This window comes from Solenopsis invicta, chromosome 15 (genome assembly GCF_016802725.1).
Source record: "Solenopsis invicta isolate M01_SB chromosome 15, UNIL_Sinv_3.0, whole genome shotgun sequence".
NCBI classification, from domain to species: Eukaryota; Metazoa; Arthropoda; class Insecta; order Hymenoptera; family Formicidae; genus Solenopsis; species Solenopsis invicta.
Window position 1 is genome coordinate 3,624,987 of NC_052678.1, and position 14,858 is coordinate 3,639,844.

At 42.0% G+C, this 14,858-nt stretch overlaps 1 protein-coding gene across 2 annotated transcripts; it reads right to left on the bottom strand.

The window, feature by feature from the left end:
* Window positions 1-1,548: 1,548 nt before the first annotated feature.
* On the bottom strand, window positions 1,549-13,474 carry LOC105193516 (GTPase-activating protein CdGAPr). 2 transcript variants are annotated; one of them, XR_850611.3, is made up of 8 exons: window positions 13,116-13,474; window positions 11,737-11,874; window positions 11,258-11,662; window positions 10,814-11,144; window positions 10,390-10,723; window positions 9,401-10,316; window positions 6,588-9,315; window positions 1,549-6,400 (listed from the first exon to the last, which is right to left on the bottom strand). XR_850611.3 is itself a non-coding variant. In XM_039458117.1 (7 exons), exons 1-7 carry the CDS (start codon window positions 13,194-13,196, stop codon window positions 6,865-6,867), a joined length of 4,656 nt encoding a protein of 1,551 aa, XP_039314051.1. In that variant the 5' UTR covers window positions 13,197-13,274; the 3' UTR covers window positions 1,549-6,864. The 2 variants fall into 2 exon arrangements, 1 of the variants encoding a protein (XP_039314051.1); XM_039458117.1 differs by having other exon boundaries at window positions 1,549-9,315; window positions 13,116-13,274.
* Between the last annotated feature and the right edge of the window lie 1,384 nt (window positions 13,475-14,858).

A 14,858-nucleotide genomic window follows, 5' to 3' on the forward strand; every position in this document is an offset into this window, starting at 1 on the left:
TCGAAAGCGGTCGAGGCTGTGCTCGACGATCGCGGTGAGAACATGAGCGTCCGGTTTGTCGCGCGGAACTAAGAAAAAAATAAGGAACCATTGATATTGGTCCGGACCTCTATCATCGTTAAAGAAGTGTGTTCTAGTTTAGAGCGCGCGAAAAATTTTATTAGTGGGAATTTTTCTTAAAGAAAATTGCTGCACATATTTTTCTACGTTTTCACGCATTTACTACAAGTACATATTTGGTGAATATTTATAAAGTTTGACATGGTTAAGTGTCTATTAATTTTTATGTTACGTAAAACCGCATTTTTCGAGTCAGCTGACACATTTCTCAGAAACTACTGAAGTTATCGACTTCGACTTTTTTGCTTACACGCCTGTTTATCATATAATTTAGGATTACCGCTATATCTTACATAAATTAACTTTATTTATTCTTATTTATTTAATTTTTTCAGCTATGTTAAATTAATTTCATTTACAAAAAACAATATTTTTTATAGCCGCGTAATTTTAAATATTTACTGTATTTTTCATTTATTCTCGTATACATGAACTAGGATTAGCGCAATATAAATTTACTATTTTTTTTTCATACATGTTAAGTTCAGTTTTGTTAAAAAAAAAATCGATATTTTTTATACGCGCGTAATTTTAATAATTTGAAACATTTCTCATTTATTCTGGTGTGCATGGACTAGGATTATCGCGCAATATCTATAATTTAACTAGATTAAATTTAATCAATTTTGTTAAAAAAATCGATATTTATTTTTTATAGCCGTGTAATTTTAATAATTTGCAATATTTTTCATTTATTGCAGTGTGCAAGGACTAGGATTATCAAAATATCTACACCGAGAAAAAGTTACTAACTTGATTAAATTTTTTTAGTTCAACTATTTATGTATTTAACTTAAATATATGAAATATTTGAACTTAAGTTTATATATTTAACTTAAGTACATATATATTTAATTTATATATTTAATATATATATTTAGTTTAAATACGTAAATGCTTAAACTGAATAAATTCAATTAAGTCGAAAAAAATTTAATGAAATCAACTTTTTTTTCCTCACTGTTCGACTTAATTAATTTATACATTTTTAATTTAATTAATTTTGATGAAAAAAATCGACTTATTTTTTATAGCCGCATAACTTTAATTTGAACTATTTTTCTTTTATTTTAATTCATAGATAAAGATATGTATTCAAAAGTTGGAAGTCAATAGTTCCATTTAGTTAGCTTCTGAAAAGTCGTGTCGCCTAACTTTTAAAAAATATTTGTTGTATTTTTTTTTAATTTGCGTAAAAATTAATAAATACTTTATCATAGCAAAATTCCTAGATATTTACTAAATATGTTAAAAAAAATGATAGTTGTAAAAATGTGGAATGCGCAATTTTCTAAAAAATAAAAAAAAAACTCAAAAATATAGACCAATTTTTCTTGTACTCCCGACCAGAATACTCCCTTAATCGACGCGTCGCAGACAGGATTCGCGGACTTGGTCAGTATCAAGAAACATCTGTCTTCCTCCTCGGTGTGTTTACAGCATTTATATTTATTTCACGTACAACTTGCATATATTATAATTATAATCGACAAACAGTAGTCTCTCATAACGGAAACAATTATCATTACATGCGATTATAACTAAAGGGGGGAGAGCAAAGATGCGCCCAGCCGGATAAAGGCGAGCCTCCTACACTCAAAAACAAGATTACTATATATATATATCTATATATATATTAGCCTTTGAATATTACAGAATTAGTCTTTGTGTGTATGTATGTGTATAGTTTTACAGGAAACTCTTTACTTTCTAACGGCTCTTAGCTATCGTTTCGCATCGTTTCTCCCTCGTGTCCTCAATAAGGGATCTCAATCGGCTATTTTCCAAGGACACCGCCAGGGAATCTCCAACTTATTAAAAAATACACATCGCTCGCGGATGTATCAATATTGCGCGTTACATTGTGCACAAGTTCTATTCGGTCATTAGGTACCTTCGTTTGTAAGGGGGTTTGTTTTCAGGCGTTGTACGGTTGAGACACCCCTCGCTCTCCACAGTTTAGGCCATTATTACCAATCACGGGGTAAAAGTATCCCGGGGAAGCGCGCGCGCGAGACTATTGAATCTCTAATATCCATTTCTACCAATGCAGATCAACTTCAATTTCGGTTTAACTTACTCTTCAACTTTCTCCAGCTTTAAGAATTGGAAAAAGATAAACAGCAAGTTATCCAAGAGATTAAAATTAATCTACATTGGTGAGACCGGACATAAGTATTTTATCATTAACAGTCAGTGGTCGTAAACGTGCACAAAGTGTGCCTGAATGCTGCTTATACAGATTTTCACGACAGAGATACACGACGACAGAGCTATTCGAGCCAGATAAAATACGGAGCATACGAACGATTGCGGTGGGGAAGGAGGAGGGAGCGGGCAATTCCGCGATTGTTGACTGTGTTCCTGGTTACCGTATGGCTTCAATTGACGTTAATAACACTGTTTAACCAAAAAAAAAGAGTAATCATATCCAGTAGTTTTTTCCCCGTTGCGGTTGAAATTGCAAAAAAGTTTTTCTTTAGGATGCACTAGGAGTACGTGCTTGGTGTAACTTTGCACTGTACCAATTGCGTGCAAACGCTGCACTGCAGTCCATGGTTACAACACACTCGCTCTACACCGCCCCTTTGCGTTAGTGTATTGTAAATCACACTTCGTGCATGTAACTTACACTACACTGAAGCCATGGAAACATTACAGCGAGTAAAATTTGCCGCCATCAGCCATGGAAGTACGCTACACTGTCTGAGCGTTGTACTAGTGGGCGATTGTGCAACCAAGGAAAAACGCTATAAGCAAATGCAATTTCAGAATTTCAAAACATAGCAAATTGACATTTTTGAGACGGTATTTCGAAGTGGGGTCTTATTTTTTTATAAAGAAATGAAAATTATCTGTAATAATCAGATCCTGTTGCGCAAAAAAGTAGAAGTGACACGTTTAGTGATGTAAGAAGTAACACATTGCTAGTTCGGTAATCTAGCGAGTTAAACTTGAGGCTTGTTTTCTATTCCTGCACTAGACTGCACTGGAACGTTCCTTCTTACTTTCACTAACTTTCAAATATATATCTATTTCATTTTAAGTGCACACTAATTCAGAGAGTTCAGGAAAAGAAACAAATGGTTGGTAGTTACCCAAGCAAAAAAAATAATCAAATTGAAGAAACATTGATAAAAAATTTGGAATACCGTAATAATAAGGGCCTCTTTCAACCTCCAATTAAATTAATCAACGATAAATTCGTGAAAGTGCCAACAATAATTTCAATGTAACCTACCCAGTAAACGAAAATGAATTAAAATGAATTGAAAAGAATTCATCTTAACATTCGCAAATGCGTACTTCTAAAAATCTGAATCCATTTCAAACCCCATCTCTGTGTATCTATTTATAGGAATTGAATAAAGCACATTTTTTTATGCCTTTCAATCCAGAAATAAATTCAGTTTTAAAAAATGGATACTGCTCAGTCAAAATTCTGGATAGGAAATGTAGTTTTCAATTAAATAAAAAAAGTTTTTCCGCGAAAATAAATCATAAATGCTTAATTCAAAATTGTAAATAAAAAATGCATTATTTTCATCTGTATAAAGCAAAAAAAATTTTATTTGAAAATGTGTATCAGTTTTTTTTTAATATTCAAATCCATCTTAATATCTTCAGAAGCATTGACAGCTATATTATTCGAAATGCATTTATTTCCACGGAATCAATTTCAATCCATGGATTTAAAATATGCATTTGAATGGATTTAATTGATTAAAATTTTCAATCCATTTTAATCCATTTTCATTTACTGGGTAACATTCTTTTCGTGCCTTGTATTATGCGCAATTATAAATAATATCCGATAATTAATGTAAATTATTAGAAAATCATTCGCGTGAATAAAATAACACAAATACAAGTCATGAGAGCTCTAACTTTGCGCAGTGGCGCAACCAATAAAATTTTACTGAAGTATAATACAATGATTAATAGTTGAAAATTTTTACAAGTTACGAGAACACTCTCATTTCTCTTCTAACGATAGATTGTGTTTAATCTCATATTGGTAAACATAGTACAAACAGTATCATGTATTAGTTATGTACGCATAAATGCAGCTCTTCAGTGATAAACGTAATGGCTGAATTAATCAGCCGATTAGATTAATCGGAGTTGATGAAAGAGGCTCTAATAATGTCTATATCAACAAACGCATATAGAAAAACTCCTGTATTAATCGTAAATATCCTTTTAATCATAATCACAACACGTTCTTTTTAAGGGATGAATCGTATTAAACAACATAATTAACATTCCCAATGAACAAACCAAAAATCAATCGCATCAGAAGTTTAATACATTTGTAATAAAAGGGTTCATATTCGAATGACACAAAAACTCGATTAATGATATTGGAATTAAACATCTCCAATATAAACGATATGTAAGATATAAAAGCAAAAGAATTCGTTCGAAATGTGAAACGATATCAGTTCATCGACTATACCTTTTATTAAAGTCCTTTTGCACTTTAACCGAAATTTTCTCTAAATTGTGACGTGGTAGAGCAATTTGGCCAATAGGATTGAATTCAACGTCAAAAAAAGCTACGGGAAACGATCACTTTCATTCTCATGCATTTTTCCTGTTGAACAGTGTAATTAACGAGAAAAAAAAATCGGTCACGTCGATGACCAAAATGAAAGAGTCGTTATTTGATACGGAAACCACGGTTTCGAACCCTCGCTACGCATGCAGGAATTGAAACATCGCGCAAGTAATAATCCTAATTAAATGCCTTGAGAATTTGCAAGAGATCAAAACGTACTCTTCCAGCTCTCGGAGTATATTGAATTGCAATTTGTCCGTTTATCGCGTCCGCACGCAAGACGCTCAATAATTAGCATCGACAATTAGTCCCAGTCTTGTTAAACGGTCTTCGAACCGTATTAAAAAAAAAAAAAGAAACACTCGCGCCTTTGTAGAATACGAAAAAAAAAAAAATAATAATAAAAAGAACTTTTTCACACGTGAAAACATTATCGCGTTCTCTCTTCCATAGAAAAGATTAAAATCGCTGAAAAAATGAAATATAATAAAATGAGATATATCAAAAGAAAAATGAAATAAAAACTATAAACGTAAACTGTCTAACGTATCATAAAATCGCGCGACGTACAACTTCAACTGTAATATATGTCCATTTCTTCTTCCACTTACTCGTTTACCTTTTTTCTAATTCTTAAAACTAGAGACAGATAAAGAGCAAGTTAAATTAAGATTAAAGTTAATCTACATGGATATAGAAATGGACAATAAGGGTGAGATGAGGCGAGGTGAGGTAGCCAAGCAAAGGCTACTTCGTAATCGAAATGTAGTGAAACGCGAGGCCTATGCGCGCGAGGTACGCATTAGAGTAAGCGCTTATTTAAGACATGAGAACCACCAGTAATCCGATAGTAATCTTGATTTTTAAGCAAGCCTTCCGTCGACAAGCGCGTTGTCATAGAAATCAATATGTTACACACGTATTAACTAACCGAGAGAATTAACGTGTTTTCCAAAAAGATATATCTGTGGGTATCGTCATTATGGACCAGTCCATAACGAGAAAATAACATTGGCACGCAAATAAAGCGCCCATCGTGTAACGTCATAAATGAATTCGTTGAGTCTCCCCGACGAACTCGCGATGCGCAAAGCTAAACTTTATGTATGTACCAGAAATTTTTGGAGAACACTCGTCTGAATATCGAGGGAGTTATAATTTCGCTATAAAGAGACGACGAGATTTGTTGCGTCGCCTTGTAAAAAGTATTTCTCTAAAAAGATTGAAAGACATATTTTTTTTCCATAAGACTCTTACCTAAAACGCGTAAAAGCAACAGGTGAGAGTTCAACGTCTCGCGTGACGTCGTGAGAAACTATGCGAGATATTTTTGACTCTGGTACATACAAAGCGCAGTTAAAACAATACGCGCGCGCGCGAGCGCGCGTTTTTTCTTTCGCTAGCGTAACAGTACAAAGAATATGAGTAAATATAAAAATCAAATAATATTAATAATGATAATAATAATTACAAAGAGAATCGTTATTAAAGCTTCTAACAATAATAAAAATGAATACCTTCTTTCGAGTCCGTAATAAATTAATAATGAGCTTTAAAAGCGTTCGTACAATTCATCTAACAATGGCGATCGACGATGCGAAGATGAGTCATGGATCGCGCAACTCGTTTTATCGTCCTCGTCGTAATTCACCTTCAATATCAGCCGCGGTGTGCCGCGCGGCCATCGGTGAGATTCGAGTGAAAGCGATTTAGTGGAGTCTAGTAAAAAGAGTTTGGCAGAATTACATAAACAATATGTCGTCGAATGCAACGGCATTCGCCCGTGAGTAGTACAAATAAGCCCAAGTTAGTATACATACTTGGGATTATCGAATATATAAATTCAATAAAAATATATGAGCGGTAAAAGTTATGTAATTGAAGATAACGTATTTTCTATTATTACCGTTTAGATGTATCATTCGCTCGACGTCCCGCCGTTCTAATTAGTTGCCCTATATTCGAAAAACACAAGCAGACGCGTGGCGTTAAGAACAAGGTTGAGAGAATTTGGTCATTACAATTAATTCAGCCGCCCTACGAATTTGAACTTTGTTCTAAGATGCAGGTAAATAAGGGGATATCGCATTACGCGTTAACGGTTCTGAGAACTTATTTATACTACTATAGAGAGATCAAACTCGTTCTCTCTTTTCCCTTGTCTTATGCAGACATGGTTTTCATCAATGAAGAGAGGGTCTCGAGGCCCTCTGTTTCAACCTGGTTAGTAACGCCTGCTCGCCGTCGTCTTCCGTTTTCGATGAAACCCCCCGGAAACTCTCCGACCGATATTTGTCCCTTAAGAACGTCCTTCTCTCCTCTTTGTACTTTTCGATTCTTTCTCTACACTGCGGGTCTCCCAGGTCTAGGCCGCCAAGATTCCTCAGTTGGATCTTCTCGGACACGCTCGAGCAGGTGCCGGAGCTACTGCCGACGTTGGGCGTCGAGCAGTGCTGCACGTCCTCGGACGTCGGCTTCACCGACAACGAGATGTCCCCCGTCATTCGATTGAACTTGGCCTCGTCCAAGGAGCGGCTCAGCGCCGCCCGAGTTGCCCTCGCGTGACGCGCCCGCAAACAGGGTGGCAAATGTTGCGACGGCTCCTCAGACTTGCCTCTTGCGCAATCCAATTCCTGCCTCATCTTGCTCTCCCTGACGATCTCCCGACCAATCTCCGAGTCGAAGCTTCTTCGTTCTCTGATCGTTTCGCTCTCGTATTTTCTTCTTATAGGCGTGGACACGTCTCCCACCGCGCCTCCGGATAATCTTTGTAGAGCGAGCTCCTGCAGGATCGCCGCGGTGTCCCGCGGTGGAAGAACCGCCGTGTCGTCGACGGTCGAGGACGAGACGTTCGTGAACGTACTCGACGCGTCCAATGTCCGTTCCATCAGTTCGGACGCCCCTTCTGGAGCGTGCGCCACTTCGCAAGGCTCGGCCGCGTTCTCCGAGGGAATTCTCACATCAATGTTGCCTCGTATCTGATTGGCTTGCAAGCTGGCGCACTTGTGACCCTCCTCGCCACGTTTGGAAGCGCATTTTCGCATTTGCTGCGTATTACTCTGCTGTTTCTGCGGGTTATTGTATCCGAAACTTTGGCACTTCTTTGACAGTCCGTTCATGCAGTGGTCGTTGTCGCGATCGTTGTCCCGCGTAACGCTCGTTTCCTGATCCCCCACGGGTTTATTCGAGAATCGTGAATGATTCGTGGCGTGCAAGGTGCGCGTCGCGCAATCTCGTTGCTGCGCGCTCGTGTCTCTCGGCAGACGGCGATAGTTCTCGAAGTCGGCGATAGTTTCCGTCTCCCTAAACAACTCTTTGTCGTCGCGCACCTCATTTCGATTTGTACCAAATACGTTCGCATTGTCCGCCTCGATGTAACACGCGCGAACCTGCTGCTCCCTCGCGTTAGACTCTTGACTGGAATTAACATCCGTACACGACAATCGATTGCCGTTCTCCCGATCGCGCAGCCGAGAATGAGCGTCGTCCGTGAGATTATCCTCGTTTACGAGACCGAAACTCGTCTGCGGATCGGCCTTCTGCCGCTCGTCCTCGTGACTCGCGTACTTCTTCGTATCGGTAACATCGAGAATCATCTCCTCGCTTTCCCGCGTCGTCACACGACTTCCCGTCGAGTTGTCGACTCCCATGCGAAATGCATCCGCGGTCGGAGGTAACGTGAGCTCCAGTAATGCGCCGGAAACGTCCTCCGACGTTGGATTCGCGTCGCTTTCCACAAAAGAATGGTTGGGACTAGTCGATTCGCTAATCGGCGTGGCAAAGGAATTAGCCGTCATTCCTCCAACAATCACCCAATCACCAGAATCATTATTGCTGCTCGTGGCGCGCGGATTTTCCGTACTGATAAACACTTTGTCGGAGTTGTCGCAAATTACAAATCCGGATTCTTGCAGCTCCTGCAGAGTTTGCTCGCACGACATCGGAGAATCGAGATCGGTCATGTTAGATGGCAATCTCGGCAAATCGCCTACGGTGGTGAGACTATTTGACGGATCGGTAGACTCGTCGCATCCTTTCGCTGCCTCCTTCTTTTCTTCGTACGATTTAGACGAGATCTCCATGGTATGCAATGTCAGTGCACCTGTCACATCCTTGCGAGACACGGCAACCCCGCCAGACGTGGTTTCTTCGCACGAAGAGGATAATCTGTTGCATGGCGTCATCTCTGTATCATTAAAGATCGAGGCAACCGCACTTGATTGAGTCGCGACGCGATTTTCCGTTCGCGATGTGGTCGCGTTTCTATCACGCAACTCCGCCCGCCCATCGTAGGTCATAATCCTCTCGCATGACTCCAATCTCTTGTTTCGGTCGTCTAAATTTACGGATAATCTATGGCTAGGTTCCGACGACTTTTCAGAAGACGTCACACTCATTTCCTTTAGCTTATTCGTACTACTTCCGTCGCGCTCATCACCAATCTCTAATGGCAAAGTAAAACTTCGGAAACTTATTCTGGGACTGTTAGCTGGTATCGGTGACGTAGAGTGAGACGTGCCCTGCAACGTAGCGGGCGTCAACGGCGTAGAGGCTTCCGACAATAACGGTAGATAGCCTGGCGTTTGTAACGGAGACGGTGTATCGATACTGTGAATATCCGCGCTTGTCATAACCTGAAAGATTCGATTAGATTCGATAGATTATATATAAGATACATACAGAAAATGGCTTACATAAAAAAAATTTTTCGTTAATCACCTGATCGGGACTTTGGCTGTCTATAAAACGCAACTCGACTTCGCAATGCAATCTTTCCTCCAAACGAGATCTTTTCCTCTTGGACCCACCGGTTGCGGCGGCACACTGATTTCCCTCGGTTCTCTGTCGACGCGGTGACGCCTCTACCGACGCTACTCCTCCACCTTCCTCTTCCGAGAGCATCCGCATTTCTCGCTCTTCGAGATCAAAATTGAGTTGTATCTCCGAGAGATCCAACGGCGAAGATGCGTTGGGCGCATCGGCCAAGTGATCAAAGTACGAGTCGTGCGAGACAGATCGACTGTGACCGCAGGTTCTAATAGGAGGTGGCCCTCCCAAGAGAGGACCCAATCCATCCTCGCCGTCTAAACTGTCGGCGCTTTTCACAGGTCTCAATCGTCGCAGGGAGTTCAAGGAACTTGGCACTGTTTCTGTCTGAGGTGGTGTGCCAATTTGTCTCGTTTTCCCGATGGCGCCCCTACCGAATAGTGCCCGCCAGTTTAGTGAGGGTGATCGTTTCGAGCCATTTCGCTTACGCGGTAGCTCTATGACGGTATGATAGCGCAGAGGCAGGCCAGCCGGACCCGCTCCTACTTCTATGTAATCAGGCTCGCCACGGAGGCTTCTGTTGCGCGCCTCCTCCAACGTGAGTAGTCGCGCAGACGTAGTAATCGCTAAAGACTTTGGTCTGCCGACAGGGCCGTCCCCGAATATGAGCTCCGCGTAGCAGACTAGAAATTCTGTCACGACCGCCTGGACTCCGACACCCTGAAGCGCCGCCACGCCACCTACTTCCAACTCCTTGCATCTCAAGAGATTCGGCGCCCAGACGATGGCCACGTTGCGCGGAGTCATGCCCGTTTCAGTGCCACGCGCAGCTACCCTCACCAGATGACGCATCAGATACTCCAGCGTCCTGCGTTCACGCGGTTTGATAAAGATTAGAATAAATTATCGACATAAAACATGGTAACGAAAGACGAAATTACCTGTAGTGCGGTGGCGGTAACTTTCTAACCGCGTCTCTCATACGTCTCAACCTCTCGGCGTCGCTGCCAGCTTGAACCGCATTGACGAAAGTGGAGTAAAGTTGATACGTGCACAATGGATTCGGCAGCTCTCTAAAATACATCTTCAATAATGACGCTACGGAGTGGATGTCTTGCAAAATACTCTCATCGGAATGCAACGCTGGTACCCTATCCTCGTCAAAGGCGTTTCGCAATTTTTGAATGTTGGACGTCACGCCACTAAGGCGATATATACCGTCGACTAGACCATGTTTCTCTATGAATTCCGCGCAGCACGTCAAAACGGTGGGTACTACAAGATAAGAAATATCTCTTTAGTCTTCCTTTCCTTTACAATTTACACTCGATGCATATGAATTATTAAGTGTGCTAGAAAATTTACCGTCTTGGCCAGAGTTTAATAGATGCTCTCCCAAATCGCAACCAAACACGCGTTCTCGCAGTATACCCGATTGCTTTAATCTTCGCCTAGAGGGCCGATTTAGTATGAAGGATCTGAAAAAGGCGATTAATTTTCCATGTTTTCGGAGCACGGGCTTCACTGGTAACCTCGATCTGACCGTCGTCGATACCGTCAGGTGACGCGGCACTTTGTCTCCTATTACGGCGACGCATTCGGCCGGAAAAAATCCAACCGCGAATCCATGCTTTCCGCGCCACCACGTGCTTTCCCCTGGTGGGGGCATGTCTATTACGGATATCATGTCGCCTACCTGTTTATCATGTAAATGGCTTCGATTAATTATCATATGAGTTAGTTCTCATGACACCGAGATTTACAATTTAATCAAATACATTCTAAACGGAATGTTTCAGCGAGATTTACCTGGAAAGAGATCTCATCTTGTGCTTGAGCAGTGTAAGGTCTTACGGCGTATGCCGCGGCGACAGCTGGAGTATTGATAGGACAGGAATCCGATTCCGGTACCAGAATCCTTCTTCCCCTGTTATCGAGTTGTAACCAATTTAATACCGGGCCGCAGTTTAGGCCCTCATGATTCAGCTGCGAGAACCGGCTCAAGTAATCCTTCAGTATATCACAGGCATTTTTTGGCCGAACATCTGGAAGCTTCGTTAAGGAGGAAAACTTTCTGTCGAATATGCAGCGATGCAGTTGCTTATCGAACATGACGAAGTTGTCGTAGGACCTCTGCAGCGTCCAGCACGCATCTCCAGATGTTATTCGTACGGCGTAGCTCTCAGAGTCGTTGGTACCCTCGTTGACGGATACCTGAATGCCAAAAGCCACCTGTATCTCTTAACCAGATCTACTGCGCGTATTTCACGTGTGTTTATTGTACCTACCTCCAGAGTACCAAGCTCAACGTGCTCATAGTGAAAATGGGCGCACTCGTCAAGCTTCGGAAAACGCGCGATGCTACTCATGTTACTGCCAGAACTGACAGGCGTGCCGAAATCGTCCATCCGACTACCGCTCGAGCCCTGCAATTTTATTCGAGATATAAACATCCTCTATTCACATTGAACTTAATCCTAGATTGCTAAGAGTTACTATCCTTGTTTTATATTTATTATTATGGATCTGGAAATATCTAAAACATTTGTATTTCACAATATTTTGTTTCTTTTCTTTTTAACTGAAATGCTAAAGTCTGTTTAAGCAGTTTGCTTAACTGCTTAATTAAAGACTATTTAGATATAGTTTTATTATAGAACTATTTAAATACTATAGTAAAATTGTTCTTTTTGTATAGAATTTATATTTCAAAATTACATTATTTTTATATTTATTCAACCATCAAAAATTATCTTTTAAACATTAGGAAGGAAATATTAAACATCAAATTTAGATACAAATTGTTTTGTATTGTACATATAGAAATAAAGTTGCAAAGCAAAGACAAATCTTTACACAGTTAAACTGAAAGTTTCTACTAATTTGCCAGATAGCAACCTAGAATTAGTAAAATAAATTCTTAACATAATTTTGAAAGCAATACAGTATTTAAAGTATAAGAATCTATTAGCGAATTCGGTTGGTGCTAGTGCACATTAACACTTAACAATTTTGACCTATAAATTTTTCTTTGAAAAACTAAAAGCACTGTAAGTAGTTACAACATTTTTTGAGTAGTTACATAATTTTTTCTAATAAACAATTATACAAATGTTTTCTAGAACGTTAAATATGAGAGTCATTGAAGAATTCTTTGTGCTTATAAAAAGAATGAAAATTTTAACTCAGAGTGTTACAATTTAAAACATAGATAGAGTGTTAACCATTTGCGGCATACTTCTATCAATTCAATTTCAACAAAATTTGATACTTGAGAGCTTTCTCGAGTCGCTAATTCCAAATACGAAATCCAAGTTTGAAAATTTTGAAAATTCAAGATGTAAAAAATTTATAAAAAATTGAATAAAGAAATGTGGCATATGGAAGTCACTATACGGCAAAAGGTTAATGCCATCATACACAAATCGATAGATATGCATGAAGATTTAATATATAAAGGGGTTAAATCCTCCACAAAATTCTCACTGCACTTTATTACGCTGATATGCATCGGGCATTTTATCATTTGAAATATTTGCACCTCACTTTTAGATCAGATTACTGAACAAAGGCATTAACAATCACTGCGCGCTAACGCGCCCAACCGAACTCGACATGCGATAGTTGTTGGATAGATGCTTCATAATTTTTTTTTTTGAAGTTCAACCTTCGTCTGAGACTCGATGTCGGTGAGCCGGTGGGCACGGGGTCGCTCCTGCGTCATCGACGGCCCGGGCATCTTTTGCATCCTCTCTGTGGACGAGGACGACGAGGACGAGGAGCCGGGCCTTTGACCCGATTTGCCACGCGCCAGGATGACGGCAGGGCTCTCACGTTCCTCTCGATCGGGCCATCGCAGCTTCCTTCCCGCAGTTTCTCTGCACAGACACGACGCGGAACTTGAACACCGTTTTTTCCAAAGAGACGCGCACTCGTCCTCTGCTCGGGATATCGAGCGTTCGCTCAAGATATCCCTTCGTTAAGGGGTGCCTCGTGTCAAGATCGATAGGAATTCGAGTGACCCCACGAGGCACGGCGCGATTATCGACCCGCAACGTTTCCCTCCCGCCCGCGATACACGTCTTGAAACGTCCGACACGAATCGCTCGCGAACGAAGCATCCCCGTTCCTCGGAGGGCCAGAGATCCGCTTGCGACACTCTTCGTTTCTTTTTCTTCCCCTTTAACGGTTCGCCACATATGCGCCGCGTGTCGCGCGATCATTATCCGACGTAATAGGGTCGCTAAGAAGCAAAGTCGCGAGAAGTGGAGGGGGGAGAAAAAAAAACAAATAAAAAGAATCTTAACTACAGCTCCATCTCTGTCCATCTCGAAACGAGCATCTCGCAAGCGTTATTACGAAGGTGAGAGGAGAAACGTCTCGATATTTACTCGGTTCTCCCGTCGTTCCGGACGGCACGTCGCTTCTCCGGCTTCGTCGGCGTGCAAACCGTGTCAGACTCGCTTCAGGCTTCAGGGCGTCGCGGCTGGATCCTCCCCGCCGCGCGCCGGGGGGGCTATCGGCGCGGTTTAACAAGGCGAGTCTATTATCTAAGGCGCGCGCGGAAGTGCCAATAACCCGAAGGCGCGCGGCGACGGCGGCACAGTTTTCGTTCGCCAAGTTCGCTTTCCGACGTCGTCGCGCGACAGCGAATTCGCGTGCGCCGTGACTTTTTTTTCCCCCCTCGCGATACGCGAGAGCGGAAAGCGAAGCGACAAAGTAGCGGATTCACGCACGCGACTCGCGAGTAGGGGGGGAGGGCGGGAGAGGGCCCCACCGAGTGTATATTTACATCGCGGACGGCGTCGCGAGGGGGTTAGGAGGGATCGCGCGGAACCGGGGAGGTAAAAGAGAGAAAAAGAGAGAGAGAGAGAGGAAGGAGGGAAGAGACGATACCAGATCTTTGCGCACCGGCGAAATCGCGAAGACTGCGAACAGCTGTGGATCTCCGCAGCCTTCTTCCTCCCCTTTCTCTTCACTCTCCTCACGCACGCTCCTTCCTGCTCGCCACTGCGCGACCGAATCTTCGCACGGGGGATATAACGGCGCTATTATGTCACAGCGATCTCTTTCTCTCTTTTCCAGTCACTCTCTCTTTCTTTTTCTCGTCCAGCAGGACGTTCGACACCTCGCCGCGCACGCTCGAGCGAGGGTATGCGTACGAGAGCGGAGAGAGAGAGAGAGAGAGAGAGAGAGAGAGAGAGAGAGAGAGAGAGAGAGAGAGAGAGAGAGGGGGGAGGGGAGGGACAGGACGGGTCGAGTCGGCACGAGGGAGAGACGTACCCGTCGTCGCTCCCGATTATGAGAACCCCTGGTCAGCCGGATGTCCCACCGCGTGCCAGAGAGGAACGTACCGCGCGCTCCCGCACCGTATCCGTCTCCATTTGCCACCGTTTACACTCTCCGAACG

Coding starts and splice junctions, on each gene's coding strand:
- LOC105193516 (XM_039458117.1), bottom strand. CDS start 13,196: ATGCAAAAGATGCCCGGGCCGTCGATGACGCAGGAGCGACCCCGTGCC. Junction 11,875..13,115: donor ACATCGAGTCTCAGACGAAG/GTTGAACTTCAA, acceptor ATAAAATTGCAG/GGCTCGAGCGGTAGTCGGAT. Junction 10,317..10,389: donor TTACCGCCACCGCACTACAG/GTAATTTCGTCT, acceptor GCGTGAACGCAG/GACGCTGGAGTATCTGATGC.